The sequence below is a fragment of the Chrysemys picta genome, chromosome 13, assembly GCF_011386835.1.
Source record: "Chrysemys picta bellii isolate R12L10 chromosome 13, ASM1138683v2, whole genome shotgun sequence".
NCBI classification, from domain to species: domain Eukaryota; kingdom Metazoa; phylum Chordata; order Testudines; family Emydidae; genus Chrysemys; species Chrysemys picta.
In genome coordinates this window covers 44,625,672-44,643,388 of record NC_088803.1, presented here as the reverse complement: position 1 = coordinate 44,643,388, position 17,717 = coordinate 44,625,672, and the positions used below count along the sequence as shown (strand labels likewise).

The 17,717-nt window shown below is 41.7% G+C and overlaps 1 protein-coding gene across 1 annotated transcript in view; it reads left to right on the top strand.

The window, feature by feature from the left end:
* Positions 1-17,717, top strand: part of LOC112059223 (piezo-type mechanosensitive ion channel component 2-like) — a 67,834-nt gene that overhangs the window by 6,449 nt on the left and 43,668 nt on the right. The window contains exons 4-20 of the mRNA XM_065565237.1: positions 424-466; positions 1,574-1,760; positions 2,293-2,494; positions 3,064-3,277; positions 3,995-4,157; positions 4,528-4,620; positions 5,626-5,740; positions 6,403-6,518; positions 7,682-7,945; positions 9,333-9,438; positions 9,948-10,129; positions 10,613-10,761; positions 13,282-13,455; positions 14,822-14,863; positions 15,474-15,506; positions 16,168-16,271; positions 17,101-17,264. Coding sequence (XP_065421309.1) covers positions 424-466; positions 1,574-1,760; positions 2,293-2,494; positions 3,064-3,277; positions 3,995-4,157; positions 4,528-4,620; positions 5,626-5,740; positions 6,403-6,518; positions 7,682-7,945; positions 9,333-9,438; positions 9,948-10,129; positions 10,613-10,761; positions 13,282-13,455; positions 14,822-14,863; positions 15,474-15,506; positions 16,168-16,271; positions 17,101-17,264 — 2,351 coding nt within the window. The remainder of the gene's footprint in view (positions 1-423; positions 467-1,573; positions 1,761-2,292; positions 2,495-3,063; positions 3,278-3,994; positions 4,158-4,527; positions 4,621-5,625; positions 5,741-6,402; positions 6,519-7,681; positions 7,946-9,332; positions 9,439-9,947; positions 10,130-10,612; positions 10,762-13,281; positions 13,456-14,821; positions 14,864-15,473; positions 15,507-16,167; positions 16,272-17,100; positions 17,265-17,717) is intronic.

Sequence of the window (17,717 nt, the reverse complement as noted above, 5' to 3'; positions counted from 1 at the left end):
TAATGCATTTAAACATGTGCTTCAATCCCACAATTGCTAGTCCCCTTCGGAAATCTTGGCCCACATGCTTTACATGTGCAGACGAAGCATTTTGCAGGCGTGTTCTTTGGAAGTCTTTTGAAACTCTTTAAATGTAAAATAGATCAGATTCCTGTCACCCCAGTTTTGTTGCCGTATAAAGTGATCCATGTCAATGAATCTTGGTTTGGGGTGTTACACTGCACTCACTGAAGACAATAGCAAAAGCCCTCCCTATTTTAGTGTTCTGCATGGTATGCAGTATTTCCGCCGTCTATAGATTTACTTTCCAGAAGGATGCAGGCAGGAAAGTGAGACACAAGCCTATTGAGGAGAATGAATGTTTAGGTTTGAAAACATTAGGGAATCAGTTTATTAACAGGCCTCTTTGTTCTTTTCTAGTAGGCTATGGATGGGAGGACGTGCTTGGTCATTTTGGAATTCTAAGGTAGGATATCAGTTGCTGTCTCTTCTTTTAAGATATAGACACTGAAAATTGAATGCTTAATAATAATATCACAGATTTGTTTAGGTCTGTAAGAAAACGCCAAATTATACATGAGAACACCTGGTATTGCAGGGAATTACAATGCTTCTGCAAGCTATGTGAGCACATCTTGAAGGGGAGAATTAATTCTTTAGGGTAGGGACCGTGTCTTTATCACGTTTGTACAGTACCTAGCACACAGAGGACCTGAGTCTGACTGAGGCCTTTAAGTCCTATTGTATTATAATTAAAAATAAGAGCAATATCCATTTTAGTGGTTGATTTAGCAAGTATGGTCAATTAAATATACACTTAGATGTTGCAGATGGGGTTGTCTGTTAATATGGGAGATCTCTCTTTTTTTGCTGATCTGAAAGAGCTGTAAAAACCTTTCTATCCTATTGGTGTGGGGAAAAAATCCATTAAATTTTTTTTAGAGGTCTCCACTTTGCCAGGCTTGACAGTTTGCTCTGAAAAAAAATACACTACAAATCCTACAACCATTTGAACCAGAGATGCAGACTAAATGAACATGAAACACACATCAGCGGAGCTGGTAATTTTGACAGTGTTCTAAAGCTGATTGTTCAGTGACCTGTTGACTTTGTATGTAAAATTTTTTTTATTGATTTTTGTTATAAGAGTATCAACAATTCTTTTCTTTACATTACAAACGTTATAAGCTGTGTTTATAATAAAACCCTTACTTTGCTCACATTCTGTTAATTATGAAGAGATTTGAAGATTATATTTTTTCATTTCAGCAGATGTTCAATGCCAATCGTGGAAAAAAAGACATCTTAAAAAATTCTGCTCAGTATCTGAGTGTAATATTACCTGCTATTTAATCATGTGGTATTGTTCTCTGCTGTGGAATACAGAAACTACAATAAAGCACATTGCAATAGGATAACCAAGTGCACTTCATTCTTAGGTCATTTTTTTAATGCACAGATGCATTTCTGGGATTAGTTTTCAGGTTAATTATTACAGGAACATCTGGAAAAATTAGACTGTCATTTCCGAGCACTAGCCTTATGTTTCACTCGTGTGCTTTCCACTCTGCAGGCTCAGCAAAGTTGATGCTGGAAATATCATCCGCCTCCTGGTTCCTGACATTGGAATGTTTTTCATTGGCTTCATGGTTATAAGGCTTTGTAAAAAACAGGTGAAACGTCATATTCCCAAAATGCGGCTTCATGCTGAAGACTGGGAGCAGGTGGAGGATGAGGACGATGATGATGAGGAGGAGATGGTATGTTCAGCATCCTCTTACATGAATTAAGACTTCAGCAGGCTAAACCATTGGACATTTTCAGATGAGACAAAATGAATTGGGCTGTGTGGGGGGGAGCCACATGGGCACTGGATTACATTCACTTACAGAAACAAAACCCGATGACTGCTCCATAGTGGGACCGCTGTGCAGGAAACTAAAGAAACAATTCCACTCCCTAAGCCAGTGGAGTGAGTCCTACCTTCTGTACACAGACATGAGATTTGCTTTCTCCCTATTCAGGACTGTCTGTCTAGTCTGATGAGATCACAGGAGCAAGTGTTCACACCTCAGACTGTATGGTTTCAGTGAAGTATTTAGGGATTTAAATGTGCCATGATCATTATTTTTTCAATAGGATTTTGTGCCTAATTCTGCACTGCAGCATATCCATGCTGTAAAACATAGTCGTCTTAATGACTGAGATGGCGCAGTCAAGGAGTTTCGGATCCGTCTAGCAACAGCTTGGTTTTCATGCTCAGATCTTGCTTAGTCATTCTTGTTTCCACAGGACTATGAAACAGAAGCAGGGGACAGTGACAAGGAAGAGTCCGACTGTTTATCTGAAGAAGATTTGGGAAAAGAAGAAGGTGACCGAAAACCAGGTTTCGTTCAGAAAGTCACTGCGTTCCTAGCAGGCTTGAAAATCATATTTGAAGCCATCCTGACAAGTGCTGGAAAGGTGGTAGCAACTCTTCTATTAGGCTTAGCAGGTAAGAATGTTAAAGCAGGAGGTTAAAAGGAGGTAAGAGTCTCCATCCCGTAAACAAAGCATGAAAAACAAGACAAGCAGCTAGAAGCAATCCTCTTCATCACCCAACTGTTCTTGCTGGTTATTTCCTGTTGCCCAATTATTTTTTGTTTGATCTATGCCTTGTTGTGTTGTTGTCAGCCTTTATTGCCATAGGTTATTGTTGCAAAATTGTAATCACTTATGGGGCAGAATTTCCTTTTCAGAGCTGCAGGGAGACCTTTACACAGCTGTTCATTGGAGGTTGGAGAGGGGAATTTGTCTGCAATGGGCAAGTCCCTTGGCCCACTGAAAACCGTGAGGGTCTCACTTTCTTTTCTAGTTAGTTAAGATGGTTGAAGGCATCACCTAAGACTGTGTTCTGGTTGCTTAATTTTTATTCATATGGAAATTAATCAATGGCACTTTCGCAGTGGCTTCTCTTACTAGTTGGGGTCACTGTCCATCAGTTGAGGACCCACTTTGGCCTGATCTGTGTATCCTGTTTGCTGTGGAACAGAAGCCCTTTCATGGCCTATTTCCCCTCCCCAGGTATAATTTTGCCTTCTGTGACTTCTGCAATCTACTTTTTCACCTTCCTGGGCCTGTGCTCCTGGTGGGCTTGTCATCGTCCCATTACCGTGGTCACCTTCAGCAGTTTGTGTGTGATGATGGCTGTCTTCAGTGCAGGTCACCTTGCTGCCCTTTACCTGTACCAGTTGCCATACTTTCAGGACCTGGTTCCTCCTGATGACATTTATGCCAGGTAAAGACGTCAACTTCCATACAGAAAAGGATAGGGTTAATACTTTAAAATAAACTGATTTAAAGGCAGAATTGAAATATATACATATGATCCTAAGTTGACCCATTGAAACAGTATAAAAACAAGTAACATATCAACATATCCCAAGAAGAGAGATTTGTAGGGAACACATTTGCTTTTAAGCTTTTAGGACTTCCGTTACTTTGCTGTTGCCTAGTACCTTTTATCGGAGGAGTTCGTGGCAATTTATAAACATTAACTAAGCCACAAGTCTTCTGTGCTTTATCATCATCTCCATTTTATAAATGGAGGAGTTGAGGCTAAATAACTTTCTCAAAGTCACACAGGAAAACTGTGGCAGGAGAATAGAATCGAATCCAGAAAAATCTTGGCCCAACTGAAGTCAAAATGGGAGTTTTGCTATTGACCTCAATGGGCCAGGAGGTCACCCAAGGACTCAAGCCCAGTTGTCTTCTCTAACCCCTAGGCTGCATCAGGAATTTGTCATTGTCTCTTTAATAATTACTGTGAGCTGCAAATAAAGGCAGTTTGACAGAACAATAAAAATGAGGATGATCAGTGAGATCTTATTTTTAGTAATAAAGTATTTAGTATTATTTGACACTATTCTGAAAAATTCTTAATATAAAAACAGCAATAGTAAAAATTATAGATGACAACCAGTGCTAGCACTGTCTCCAACTTTTGTTTCTCCAGGCTCCTGGGGATGGTGGCGCTCATCAAGACAAACAGCACAGAAACCTGGAAGCTGCAGATTCATTCTGGATTAAGCTGGCCTGTGTTTTTAAATCCTCTTTTGCTGCTTGTATTATATTATTCACTGGTCATGTTGCTACAGCAGTGGGCTCTGAGTCCTAAGGTAATGCATGGGTCATAGTGCAGAATGGACAAGACAGATCACAAATGGCACCATAATTAAATACAGCCACATTCAGGAGAGAAATCAAGACAAAAAATCTGTGTCTTTCCACATGATTTCTCCATTTCCCCCCTGGAATTTATGAGGGAGGCCTGGCAGGAAGTTCTTCAAATATTCATCGCTCTTGTCCTGTGCATTGCACAAGTGTGAAAATAGGCCATGTCTGCTGTTCCAGTTCCCACCTGGACCGTGTCCATGGAATATTATAAGGGTGATGGCCTGTAACAGTGCAGTAACAATTGCATTGGATGGTATATAGCTGTGTTTGGAGGTGGTGTGACAGCTGTGTGTTATATTTCCTTTAATACAGGAATGTGAAGAGGGCATCCAGTCATCACTGGAAGAGCAGAGTAAGCTGGAGCTGGACACCATGCTCTGGATGGCAAAGAATGAGAAGGAAAAGGTAATGGCTATCTTAAGAAGGTTCCTGCAACTGCAACTGTTACAGGGAATATTAACGGGTCAGAATAGGCCCATCATTTGGGTTTTGTAGGAAGGGCCAACATTTTCACGAGTGAATGCCTAAAGGTAGGCCCTTAATTCCGTAATTAGGCACCTAAATAAGTGGCTGGATTTCTGAGACCCAAGAGGTCCCATAGACACCACATTCAGTGCAGTCACTCCACTTCACTATTTCCTTGGTGCACTCTGGAAACCAGCTGTGACATTTACAAGGCTAGCTGCATCTCTGTCCCCTTTCTGGCCTCTGAGTACACTCCCTCAGGTGACAGGCCTTGTGCCTTTTCCTACCCCAGCATGGAATATTGCAATTCTTCCACTCTGAGGCTGGGCCCTGGGATACAGTACCCTATGTATCAACTGTGCTTACATGGTTACGTGAATTCTGACTGAATTTGGGCCCCTGCGGTTCTTCCCTTTGGGAGTTTGACTAGTGGTGAACACTGTGCTCAGACAGCCTTCTGAAAACCATGTATTGTTTATTCTAACAACAGGAACAAAGGATTTTAACTAAACAAACAGTCCACATTCATCTCTTACTTAAAAGCGTATCTCCCCCAATGGTAATCTATGCAGGTGTAACTTCTTCAGATACCTCACTGTGCCTCCATCTTACTCTGGTTCTCCCAAATAGCCTCCCACTTTTGACCTCCTATGTTTGCAGGACTTTTCCTGTCATGGCTTTTTCTCTTAAAAACTCTCAGCTGTTTGCTGCGAAGTGGCTTATCTTGAGCCATTCTTTCCCTTCTTGCTTGTTTACCCCCTGTCAGTCTCTTGTTAGTCCCCAATATAGTCATGCAATAAACATCCCAATAGCCAGGTCAACATACAGTATTCATCAATTACAGAGCAGCTCCAAATCTGTCACACCAGGATCCTAGACTAATGCATGACACAGTGTCTGTAGAAAAGCAAGGCAGGAGAGACACTATTCTATTTCCTTTTCTAGGTGGCTTATTTTTCAAATGGAAGCTGGCAGGACATGCCCCTTTTACAGTGTGAACATGGCAGGAGCCTCACAGCCAGTGCTGACCCCAGTGAAGGACACAGCACTCCTGTATCAGGTACTGTACATCTGAGAGTGATGTTTGCATCATTGCATGAAAAAGCATGACACACAAACCACAAAGTGTAGCAGGCATCTAGCATCTTGGAAAGCAGGCAGCACCAAGAAGAACAGGAAAAAAAGAATTTGATGTCATTTTGCATTTGTCATATGCACAGCATCTCCCAGTACATTTTTCTGATCGAGGTTAAACAGGTAGACCAGGCTCCTCCTTCTATGGCTGGCTCTGTCACTGCCATCTTGGAAAACTAGCTAATTTTTTAATGAGGTGTGGAACGCAGCATCCTCGGTGGGTGAGGCCAAGGAGTCTTGTGCATTATATGATACCTGCAGCAAGGCAAAACCTGCAGGTAAATGAGTTTGAGTTACAGGGAGTTATATTTGCATACGTAAAGCAAGAAATTATCTCCATCCATTTAACATTGATCATTTCGGAGGTGTATTTTCTACACAGTATCTATGGAGGTATGGTCAACTCCTTCCAAAGTTCAGGGGAGTTGCGCACATACCCCCTTAAGTGCAGTCACAAAACACACACGCCTAAGACAAAACTTCTAACTGTTACAGAATAGCATCAATTCTCAATGTAAGGGCTCAGCTGTGTACTAGAGACCCTTCAATCACCTTCATCTGTATCTATAAACTTTACATTTCTTACAGACGATAGCACCTGCCCTGAAAACGCAGACACTGATGGGGATGGCACTAGCAGTATGGCAGTACTGGGGCAGTTCATTATGAATCAAAGTTATGTCAGTGCACTGATTGCCATGATGGTAAGTTATGGAATTGATGGGATTCTTTTTTGTACCTTCGTGTCATTTTCTGGTTTCCATTAGCCTTCCTAAAGAGTTTGTTATAGTGTGGAATACATTCATTGATGTGGGGAGGAAAATATTGTATAGTGCTTCAAAACCTTGTAAGAAATGGATTCACTGCTTTCTTCTAGGGCAGTGGTTCCCAAATTTGTTCCGCCGCTTGTGCAGGGAAAGCCCCTGGCGGGCCGGGCCGGTTTGTTTACCTGCCGCGTCCGCAGGTTCGGCCCATCGCGGCTCCCACTGGCCGCGGTTCACTGCTCCAGGCCAATGGGAGCTGCTCGAAGCGATGGTCAGTACGTCCCTCGACCCGCGCCACTTCCAGCAGCTCCCATTGGCCTGGAGCAACGAACTGTGGCCATTGGGAGCTGCGATCGGCCGAATCTGCGGATGTGGCAGGTAAACAAACCGGCCCGGCCCGCCAGGGCTTTCCCTGCACAAGCGGTGGAACAAGTTTGGGAACCACCGTTCAAGGGCAAGACTTCATATTCTGCACTACTTTCATTAGGTCCAACAAAATTCTGCATATATTGTGGAATGTGTTGTAGAATCAGGAATGGTGCATAGATTAGCACTGCCCATTGCAGAGTAAAATGTTAGCAAGGAGTGATACAGCAATGACTGGATTCTGATCTGCTACATAGTAAATAGTAAATAGTAATGGATTTCATAGTAAATCCAGAGCAAGTTCACTTTTAGAGCAAGCTCTGAGAATATTCTCCCCTTGCCATTGCAATGAAGAACACTAATAGAAAAAGCGTATCTGGTAATAAGAAATCCTATCTACTCTGATTTTGTAATGGGCAGCCCACTTTGGGCTATATTTTCAGCTAATCTCAAACTGGCCTACAGTTTTGTGTCTACTTTTGCAGATGGGGAGCATGTACCTGTGTTATGCATAGAGAACCTGCACCTGGGTGTAAATCAGGTTGTTGGTTGTCCAGTTGCTTGATAGAGGGTAGAAATATGTTCACTGTTGTGGCTGTAGGTGCATGTGCCAAAGTGGAGTGCAAAATTAAAGACTGAAGCTGGTAATACTGCTCTTGCTTTTCAGCTATCCCTGATTTTGGCTTCATTAAGATTTAAACAGCAGCATTCTTTCACTTAGACGTATCTGTTTGCAGGTTTGGAGCATCACCCACAACAGCTGGCTGACTTTTGTTCTGCTGATTTGGTCTTGTATCATTTGGATGGTTCGTGACCGGCGTCGTTATGCCATGCGTAGCTCTCCATTCCTTGCCATCTATGGGAATATCCTGGTGGTCCTCAATTTCTTTGTAGGGTTCAATATTTCACAAGAAGAACTGTTTCCTGAAATTCCAACCTCCGTGCTCACTGACTTTGATTTAAAACCATACTCTTTGCCATGTGTGCACCTTGGTGTTAAGGTACGGACTTAGTGTTTTCTCATTTAATTGCGAGGCTAGTAACGCAGAGGACACAGGAAAGAACCAAGAAAATACATATTTATAAGTTGCACCTCCATTTTGGGGAAAAAATTAGAGATCATGATCAGGGACCAAATGAGAAAGATTCACAGCCTGGACAGAGATCGTCACAAGAGATTTATCCAGTGTGGTCATCATGTACTTATCAAACCCAATTCATTTCTTTGAAAGAATGGCAATGAAAGCAGAGGCCTAATGAAGTTGGCTTAATTTGCTTGGACTTTTATGAGGCTTTGATTCAGCACAGTGTGCCTGGTTACCAAGAGATGGGTCGGAGCCACAAAATTTGGAACCAGATATATATCTGAAGATGCTGAAAGGTTCAGGGTGTTTAGATTTGGGGTTTGGGTTCAGTGCATTATACAGATTGAGGCCAGCTGCAAAATTCAGATCTGGGTCCAAACTCTCCCAGAGTTTAGGGGTTTGAACCAGGCTCATGTCTAGCCAGTGGAGATGGCTTAATATTCAGTTGGTTAAAAATGGAATTTGTAAGAGAGGCCAAGGAGTGATGGCAAATAGTTAAGATCAAGTACGTGTAAGAGAAAACAGAGGTGAACCAGAATCCTTATGAATTAATAAATCTTCACAGGGAGGTTTTATTTTCTCATTATATACTTCACCTCAGGACTTGTGTAGTTTTTATACCAGAGTTGGGGAGGAAGAACATTTGGGCAGGGCCGGCTCCAGGGTTTTTGCTGCCCCAAGCAGGAAAAAAAAAAATGCTGCAATCGCGATCAGCTCTACCGCTGCCACTTCAGTCTTCGGCAGCAATTCGGCGGCCGGTCCTTCGCTCCGAGAGGGCGTGAGGGACCTGCCACGGAATTGCCGCTGAAGAGCCGGACATGCCGCCCCCCTTTGTTGGCCGCCCCAAGCACCTGCTTGCTGAGCTGGTGCCTGGAGCCGGCCCTGCATTTGGGATAGTGTCACACAAGCCACATTTTGTCTTCTGCCTAAGCCAAACTCATTAAGTTGGCAACAAATAAACCAACAATGTTTTCACTACAAAAGTTGGTTTGCAAAGGAGTATTCTCCGTTTGTACTGCAGTAGTGCCTGGGATCATCCCCACTGTGCGAGGCGCTGAACAAACACATAATAAAACGGGTGTGGCCCCTAAGACCTTGCAACCTAGAATCTGCTCCTTAATTATAATTTAAACATATGGAAAATTTAAGCACCGGGCCAGCCTTTTTTTTCATTGTGCTACTATTTTTCCACCTCACTGGGACAGAGAATTAGGAATCCATATTCCTAGGGAGAGGAGTTATTTGCATTTCTATGTGGGTTCTTTCCATGAAAAAGTAAGGCACAGATGTGGTTTAATTGCAGATCTTTTATGCATTCACGTTCTGGCTATTGCTAAGGCAGCATATGATCAAAAGACATATGGAGCAGAAGCAAGAAACTCTCACGGAAGTGACAGTGGATGCGAATGGTAAGCAAACGTAACACTATATCATCAGACCACCCTGATACTCCATCTGCCTGTTGTGGTTCTTGCTCCCCATCACCATTGTTCCTATGAGTCACCATTATAGGGGATACCAAATCTCTCGATGTATTAGGTCATTTAACAAGAACGCTTAAGGCCAGGAAGCCATTGCAATATTATTACTATATTAGCAATATATGATATTGCTATATTATTTATTTGTCTTACTTTAGCATCTTTGCTTACTTTAGCCCAAGTCCTGTGCCAGGACCCCACAGTGCTAGGTGCTGTACAAACACAGAACAAAAAGACGGTCCCTGCCCCAAAAATCTAAGTATATGACACAGTTACAATCTAAGTCTGTGACATAGTTTAACATGGGACATTAAACACATTAGGATTGATATTTGCTAGCCTAGGAATGGGAAATGATAATAGAGGTATTAGAATGTTACAATAACCAAGCACATTCTAGTGCCACACCTGACAGATTTGCATTGCTCTTATTACAGAAAGGGAAATCCCGCACAATCCTCTGCTGGAAATCTTTGGCTCTCTGATTAAAGGAATGCTGGTTAAATACTGGATCTATTTCTGCGCTGCCATGTTTTTCATTGTCAGTTTCAATGGCAAAGTAGTGATCTACAAAATACTGTACATTATGCTCTTTCTGTTCTGTGTAGCTTTATATCAGGTAAGCAAACTGGAATTTAAAGTGCTCACACTCTCCACTTTGTTTCCTTCAGGGCAGATCCACAGCTGGTGCAAATTGTCATAGCTCAATTGACTTCAATGCAGCTATGACAATTTGCACCGGCTATGGATTTGCCCTTTTGTATCCTGCTTTGCCTACTGTATGGTTATCTTGATACAGCTGCTGGCCTATATTTTATCCTTAGTCTATGAAGCTTCTCATTTGCTATGGCTACCATTCAATTTGAATTGAAGTGACTGTCTCAGATAGAATAAGATATCCAAGCTGCTCATTTTGTTGGGAAACCTCTCTCTCTCTCTCTCTCTCTCTCTCTCTCTTTGTCAAATGTTCCAAACTCATCAATAAGAGTTCTCAGTTTGGCATTTTGGATAGGAGAGGGGATTTGACCTAGCTGTCAGTGGGCCGTCTTCAGTTTACTTAACAAACTGAGGTTCATCTAACCTGAGATGCATTTGGTTTCAGGTTCACTACGAGTGGTGGAGACGAATTCTGAAGTATTTTTGGCTCACTGTTGTCTCTTATTCAATGGTGGTCCTCATTGCTGTGTATGCCTACCAGTTTAAAACCATTTCTGGGTTCTTGCTCCTGACTTTGGGTCTGTCAGAGGAGGGGTAAGGACTCTGATTATATTTTAAAGAAATGAAACAAAAGTATCCTCCTGGAAATCCTATTTCACTTGTTTTATCTAGGAATCTATGTTATTATTTATATGTATCATGGCAGCACTTTGAGGCATCAACCCTAGATTAGGGCCCACTGTACTAGGTAGTATACAAACATACCAAGCAACAGTCCCTACCCCAAAGACCTTACAGTCCAATAGACAAGACAGAGATTATAGACCAGACTGTGATATGCTCACTCACTCTGAATAGTGCCCTATACCACAAGTAGTGCTATTGACATTAATGGACTTTTGCCAATGAGGATCTGACTCAGAATCTGCTCACCTGCATTAAGCATGACGATGACCATGATGGGGAAAAAATGATAATTTGTTGGTTCATCCAAAAATTACTCACCCCAGGTAAGATGAGAAGAGGAATTTTTCAAGGCTGAAGGAATCATTGTCACAGTGTAGACTGGTTATTCAGGTACCCTTACTCCAAATGCCACCTTACTCCATAAGGATAGCGACTGGTTTCAATGGAACTCAAAGTAAGTGTGAGTCACACAACATGAGTAAAGATATCAGTATCTGGCTCTTGGATCACTGTAGACACACTATGTGTCCCCCACCACAACAGTTACATGAAGCCACGAAAATCTATTGCTAACAGTGACTGGTTCTTAACTCTCCATCATCAGGTGTAGCTGCTGCCTTAGTTTCCCTTCAGGATCAGTACCTGATGGGTGTGGACATTTTAGCCATTTGGCCAAGCTTACAAGGCCACCCCTTGCAGGATATCCAAAGTCCCAAGTAAACAGCTGGGCAGCCTGGCCACAAGAGTTCACTATACACACTGCCTCCTCATCAAGTTTCTTCACCCAGGCATTTCCACCCTAGAGGCTGATGTACAAAGCCATAAACAAAGAAAAGAAGGCCCAAAATACACAGTCCCTGGGTGGATCCCTGGCTACTTGGTCACTGGCCCCCTCAGCTGATGTGGGGAATATGGGGGTTCCTTCCTCCCCCCCCAAACAGGAAGACACAACACAGGTCACTTCACCCAGGAGAAGAAAACTCTAGGCAAAGCCCTAAATAAACTCCTTTGCCCAAGGTTTTCATCTTTACCCAGCCCCAAGACCTCTTTCTCGGATACCTTTGCTCACTTCCTAGGTCTCTCCTGGAGAAATCCACCAGCAGCTACCACTCTTCTCAAAACCTCTCTGGGACAAGGGACAAAAGGGTTTATAAGCCAGGTCTTCTTTCCCAGCATGCCTTGCAGGCGCGTAGGCCTGTTTTTAAAGGGCTCATATAAGCTGTTGCACTGATCACCCTTTCAATCATCATTCCCACCCCATCACTCGTTTATAGCGCAATTAAATTACAACCTCCCCCCTCACATCCTGTGAGCCCATCCCATCCCCATCGGCCTGATTCCAAAGCCTATGGAAAGACTCCCTTTGACTTCAGCAAGCTTTGGATTAGGGCCTAAATGCCTGTGAAGGTTAGTAAGTGTGTGCCTGGAATGTCAGTAAGTTTGGGTTGTATTGTATTAGTTAATGATTGTAGCCACACTGAAGTGCATGGATGAAAGGATTAGTATGGATCCAGTCCTACAAGGTGCTGAGTTCCTCCTCTGATTTCAGTGTGAGCTGGGGTACCTCAGCACTGCCCTTGATAAAGCCCAATAAATTCACAGCATTATTATGAAGTTAATAGTGCAGTGAGGGTGCGTTACCCTATTCCCCTTGTAGGGCTGTACAAGAGCTCCCAGTGGTTTCTGTATTTTCAATGATGTGGCTAAGGCAGCAGGATGTGGGATATAACCCAAACAAACCACAACGGGTGACTTGCTGAAATACAGACCCCAAGCTTGCTTGAGGGACTCATCAGCTTTTTTTCTTTTGGGAATTATCACTGATGTTAGATTGAGAATATTGTAGCCAGCTTTTCTGGAAAGACTCTGTACTTTGTTTAGTTAAATAGTTCGAGGGTTTTCATAGTAATTGTAGCCACATAGTGGTAGATTTTCTAAGATCAATGGAGTTGGCCTTGGATCTTTCCTGAGGTTAGAGAAAGAGAGAGCAGGAAGAAAATTTGGGAATAACGTTCTGTGCTTGAAAAAAAGACAACGGGGTTCTTTATGTAATCTCAAGATAACATTGAAAATAAAGGGGTGTACCTCTGTAAATGAAGTGTAGTCAGTAGCCCCTGCTATGACTTCAGAGTCCAGGGCAGAATTTAGGGAGACCATGACTGGTAGCACAAGGCTCCATCAATCATCTGGAATCTTGAGAGAATGATATGGTCTCTCTGCATCCAAAAAGCCTCAATGAAGAATCCCCTTGATGCTCATTAAAACTGAGCTCAGTCTATTCTCTACAGTGAGGGACACTACAGTAGCTCCATAGAACTAGCTACCTCACTATATTCTAGAGTAACCCTTTTCAGTATCCTTACTAGAAATTTGTCCCTTAGTTTATAAGGCTGACTTGTGAAAGGCTTTTTCCTTTTTACTTGACAGGTTAAAAGACTTGGGTCTTGACCAGTATGACACGGTAGAACTGTTTGCTAAGATTCTGCTTCCTTCCACTTTTCTCCTGGCCTGCATCCTTCAGCTTCGTTACTTTAGTGAGGATTTTCTGAAGATCACTGACCTGAGTAATATTCCCATCAAGCATGAATGTACTTCTGGCAGGTATGTGAACAGACCTGCACATTGGTAAACTGCAAAGCATGTCCCTACCTAAGAGTTATCAGCTAGAAAATGAGACTTGAAAGTGCTTTACATTTTATATATTTACAAGAATTTGTATTGGTTTTCTGATGCACATGGAGGAACAAAGGCACTTTTATAGAGAAGTTCGGCCTACAATTACAGCGTGTCTAATTGGTGCATAAATTTATTATGGCTGCACATACAAAATGGCACCTCCAGAAACAAATACTTAATTTGTCCTGCACTTACTCAGCTGGGGAAATTTCATGCACAAACTAGTCACATATATGCATGTGCAATTACTATGCCCTGCTTATTTGAAATCTGGTCTTTTAAACATAATAGGCCAAATTTTCAAAGCCAGGCAAAATGCTTGTGCTCATGAAGAGGTGTGCAAATAGTGAACCAGTAATCCCACTTTTGCATTCAAAAATTCTTCTTTCCATGCAAAATTGTGAGGCTTTCTGGGTGCATTGGTATGGAAACGTTGTGTTTTGGTTTGAAAATTTGCCTCAAAATAAGAGTCAGAAAGAACAGAACAACATAACATTTCCTTAATTTCCAAAATATTGGCAGGAAAGGATTTAAATTGCTTAATATTTACAAGGCATTTTAATGGAAATCTTATTACTTGTGGAAATCCATGAATATGTTACTCTCCCTTAATGAATTGTAATGACTTCTATTATACCTAAAACATTCCATTTTGATTTTGCTGGTTTTCTTTGGATAATATCTATTGTATTGGGTTTTTTCCCTGAACGGAGGGGATGGGGATAATAGAAATATGCCAATATATATGATCAATATATAAAGAGCCTGCTCCTGCTCCCACTGAAATCCCTGTTAGTTTTGTTATTGATTTCAATGGGAGCAACACTAATCCCATAAACTCATCTTCAGTAGAGGACACACTGAACCATTACCATGTAGCATGCAACATAGTAAATGTTCCTAATAGAGAAAGGGCCCAATTTTCAATCTTGGGTGCCTAAAACCCAAATCCTGCATTAGGCCATGCCGGCATGGAGCCCCATGCCCATGGAAGACTCCCATAAATGAAAAAAAGATCCTTGAAACACACGTGTTAGGTGCCTACGTGTTAGTTTGAGCACCCAGAAGCACAAATGCATTCCCTGATTTAGCAACCCAGCTTTGAAAATTGGACTCTGTATAATGCCGGAAATATTGGTCTGATCTTATTTTTGGAGGGTTTTTTGGAAAGGAAGGTACTAGCACTGAACCTCATTGTGATGCAGAAGATAATGTGGGAGGATGAGGCACATCCTGTCAGCCATGTGCTAAAGAGAACATATGTTGACTTTATGCTATATTTTCTCCCTAGTAAAAAGAAAACGGAAACTCAGGTGTATCTCCTGGCTGACATGTGAGTTCATTTAATTTCTTCACCCTTTTCCAAACATTTTCTTTTTAACTATATCCAACACCATTATTTTGATTGTACTTCGTTTTGCTGTAGGACAACACACAATGGAGCTCAGCAAGGATAGTAAAATATGTTACTGATGGAGAGGAGAAGGAGAAATAGGGAGTAGGTCACCAATAACTTTCCCATACATGTCCTGGACAACATTTTCTTTCCTGTATTGTAGGGTTGTATTCTGTGTGCAAGTTAGCTGCTTTCCTCACTCAAGGTGGATGCACTGTAGTTAGTGCAGTGTAGGTGCAAAACACTTGTTTAGTGTGTCAAATTCTCTCTCTCTAATGGTTCTCCCCAGCAAGGATAATCACTTGCTGCTCTCTGTTAGCTGCTTACTGATAGCTTGAGTGGTAGCTGCTGAAGGTGTTGGGTTTGATTCCTATTAATAACCAGGGATGCTGTATGAACATGGCCATATATCATTTGTGAATTGCTTTGGGCCTGTTGGGATGAAAGGCTCCATAAATCTGTAAGGGATTCATAGTAGTAGTTGTAGAAAACTAGACAGATACAATCCAATATTTGATGTTATATTTTTCCTGCTTTTAATTTTCAGGCTTAAAGAAAATATTTGGAAACTGCAAAACAGGTGAGAATGAAATGACATTGAGGAACGTATTTCTCTGTATGCTTCATTGGAGTCTACTCTGCTCTTGATGCCTGGATGACACATAGGCGTAACTCTGATTAGGAGTAAATGGATTTACTCATGTTACTTCTCCATGAATTTATAGTAGAACCAACTAGTATATTTTGTACTTAGAAATCTGACATTGGGAACACTTGTTTCAGATATGCAGCACTGTCATAGCATGTCTAAGAAAATATTGGAGACAGATTTTAAAAAAAAATGGATTTACATGAAATTTGTTTGCTTTAGTTTAGACCCCAGGCTCACAACACAGTCGTAGTCTTTACAAACATAATAGGGTAGGATTTTCAAACTCGCTCAGCTTTGGTCTAATTCTGCTCCTGTTAAATTCAGTGGGAGATCTACTACTGATTTTAATCAGAGCAGAGCCGGGCAAACCATGAGCTCATTTGAAAATCCCACCCATAAATTATACATATATCACAGGTGTATACCTCCACTTTGTAGTCTGTTCCCTTTCAGTCTAGTTGCAGGCAATTAAAAAATGGATCACAAACTGTGTAATATCAGAATATGTCTAACTCTCTTTAACACCACAAGGTAAAGGGATCAATGTCTAAGTTGTCTGGCATTAGCAACTTTCTTGAGTTCCCAACAGGCTGGCAGCCAATGAACTGCATGGTGAAAATCAAACCACCTCGGACAAGATAGAGAATACAACAGTGTATGAAACCATGGGAGCGGCTCAGCAGGAGAAATCAGGTGATGATATGTAGCTCCTTGAAGCCTTGGTTGAATGATTGTTTTTTTTTTTTTTTACATGGAGCAAAGCCAATACTATGTAGTTTACAGAAGCCCCTCAACTTACGCAAGCGTTATGTTCCGGAACGCCTTGCATAAAATTTTGCGTAAGTCAGGAACGTATCTCCGACAATTACGCAAAAAAAAAAAAAAGCTTACGGAACTTTTTCTGTAAGTCCGGATTTCTGTAAATCAGGTTTGGTAACCTGTGGAGCATCTGTATAGGCAAGTGCTTGAGTATTCTTATTCTAGGGGTTGATGTCAGGCACTGTAGGTGTATAGCAGTGGGAATCCTGCCCAAAGGCTGACCATACTTGCAGTCCTTGTCCTCCCTAACCACAAGGGTGGTAGGAATCAATAATGATTAGTGAGTATGGAGATATAAAGCATGGTAGATATATAGTTTTTTTTGGATCTACGCCCCAAATACAATTTTGCTTTGTTCTTTATTCCTAACCTGACTTTGCTCTAGCAGGAAATGTGAGGCTGTGGAATTCACAGCTTATTTCTTAAAGCTTAATTATGCCAATACAAAATAGTCACCAAAGCCGGAGGAAGGAATAGCACTCCATGTATGAGCTATTGTTGACCTCTTTAATCCCATATTTCTCCACCATAATACTGGCGCCCCTGAACTCTTCCTTCCTTCCTGTGATGTGGAGAATTAAGACATAGCTGACAAGTTATTTGACAAAGCAGTAAAAATAGCTAAGGATTTCTATTTCTCTGTCTCCGAAATCATCTCTACAAGTTATTTTAAAGCACTAATCCAGCACTTTTCTTTTCTTAGTGGGAGAGCCTAATAAATGGTGCCTGGTCATCGACAAGTTGGCTTCTCTTCTCCTGCAGCTTTTGGAAAAGTTTCATAAAACTCAGGTGTTAGCCTGGAGAGTCCTAGAGCTGCACATCCTTAAAATTGTCTCCACGTGGGTCATCTGGATCACTCTCCAGGAGGTTGGTGAATAGTATGAAGAACCTGAAAATATCATTCATTTTCTGCACACTCCTTTCCTGGTGCTACAAGAGTCTCAGATCTCCTCCAAATCAGCAGCCAGGGCGTTATGTTCGTATTTTAGGCCAGTAACTGTAATTCTCTACGTACATAGAAATGTATATTAGTGGGCGTTCCCGCTTCTAATGAGGTTTACACACTCTGCACGTTGTCCAAACTGAGCAGCTTCCTGGGGTTTTGTTTTATTGTTAAGTCAAGCAACCAAACAAACATAAACCTCAATCTAAACGATCTCTGCAAGCTGGCTTTGTTTAGGGTTTTCCATCCAACGCCTCTCCCCCATTCCCTAGTTTCCTCTGCTTTTTGAAAGGCTCTAAACACTTTTATATATTCTGGATGGACCTGTTGATTCAACTTGCTGCTATAATTCCAATGCACCTTCATAAAGGGTTCAT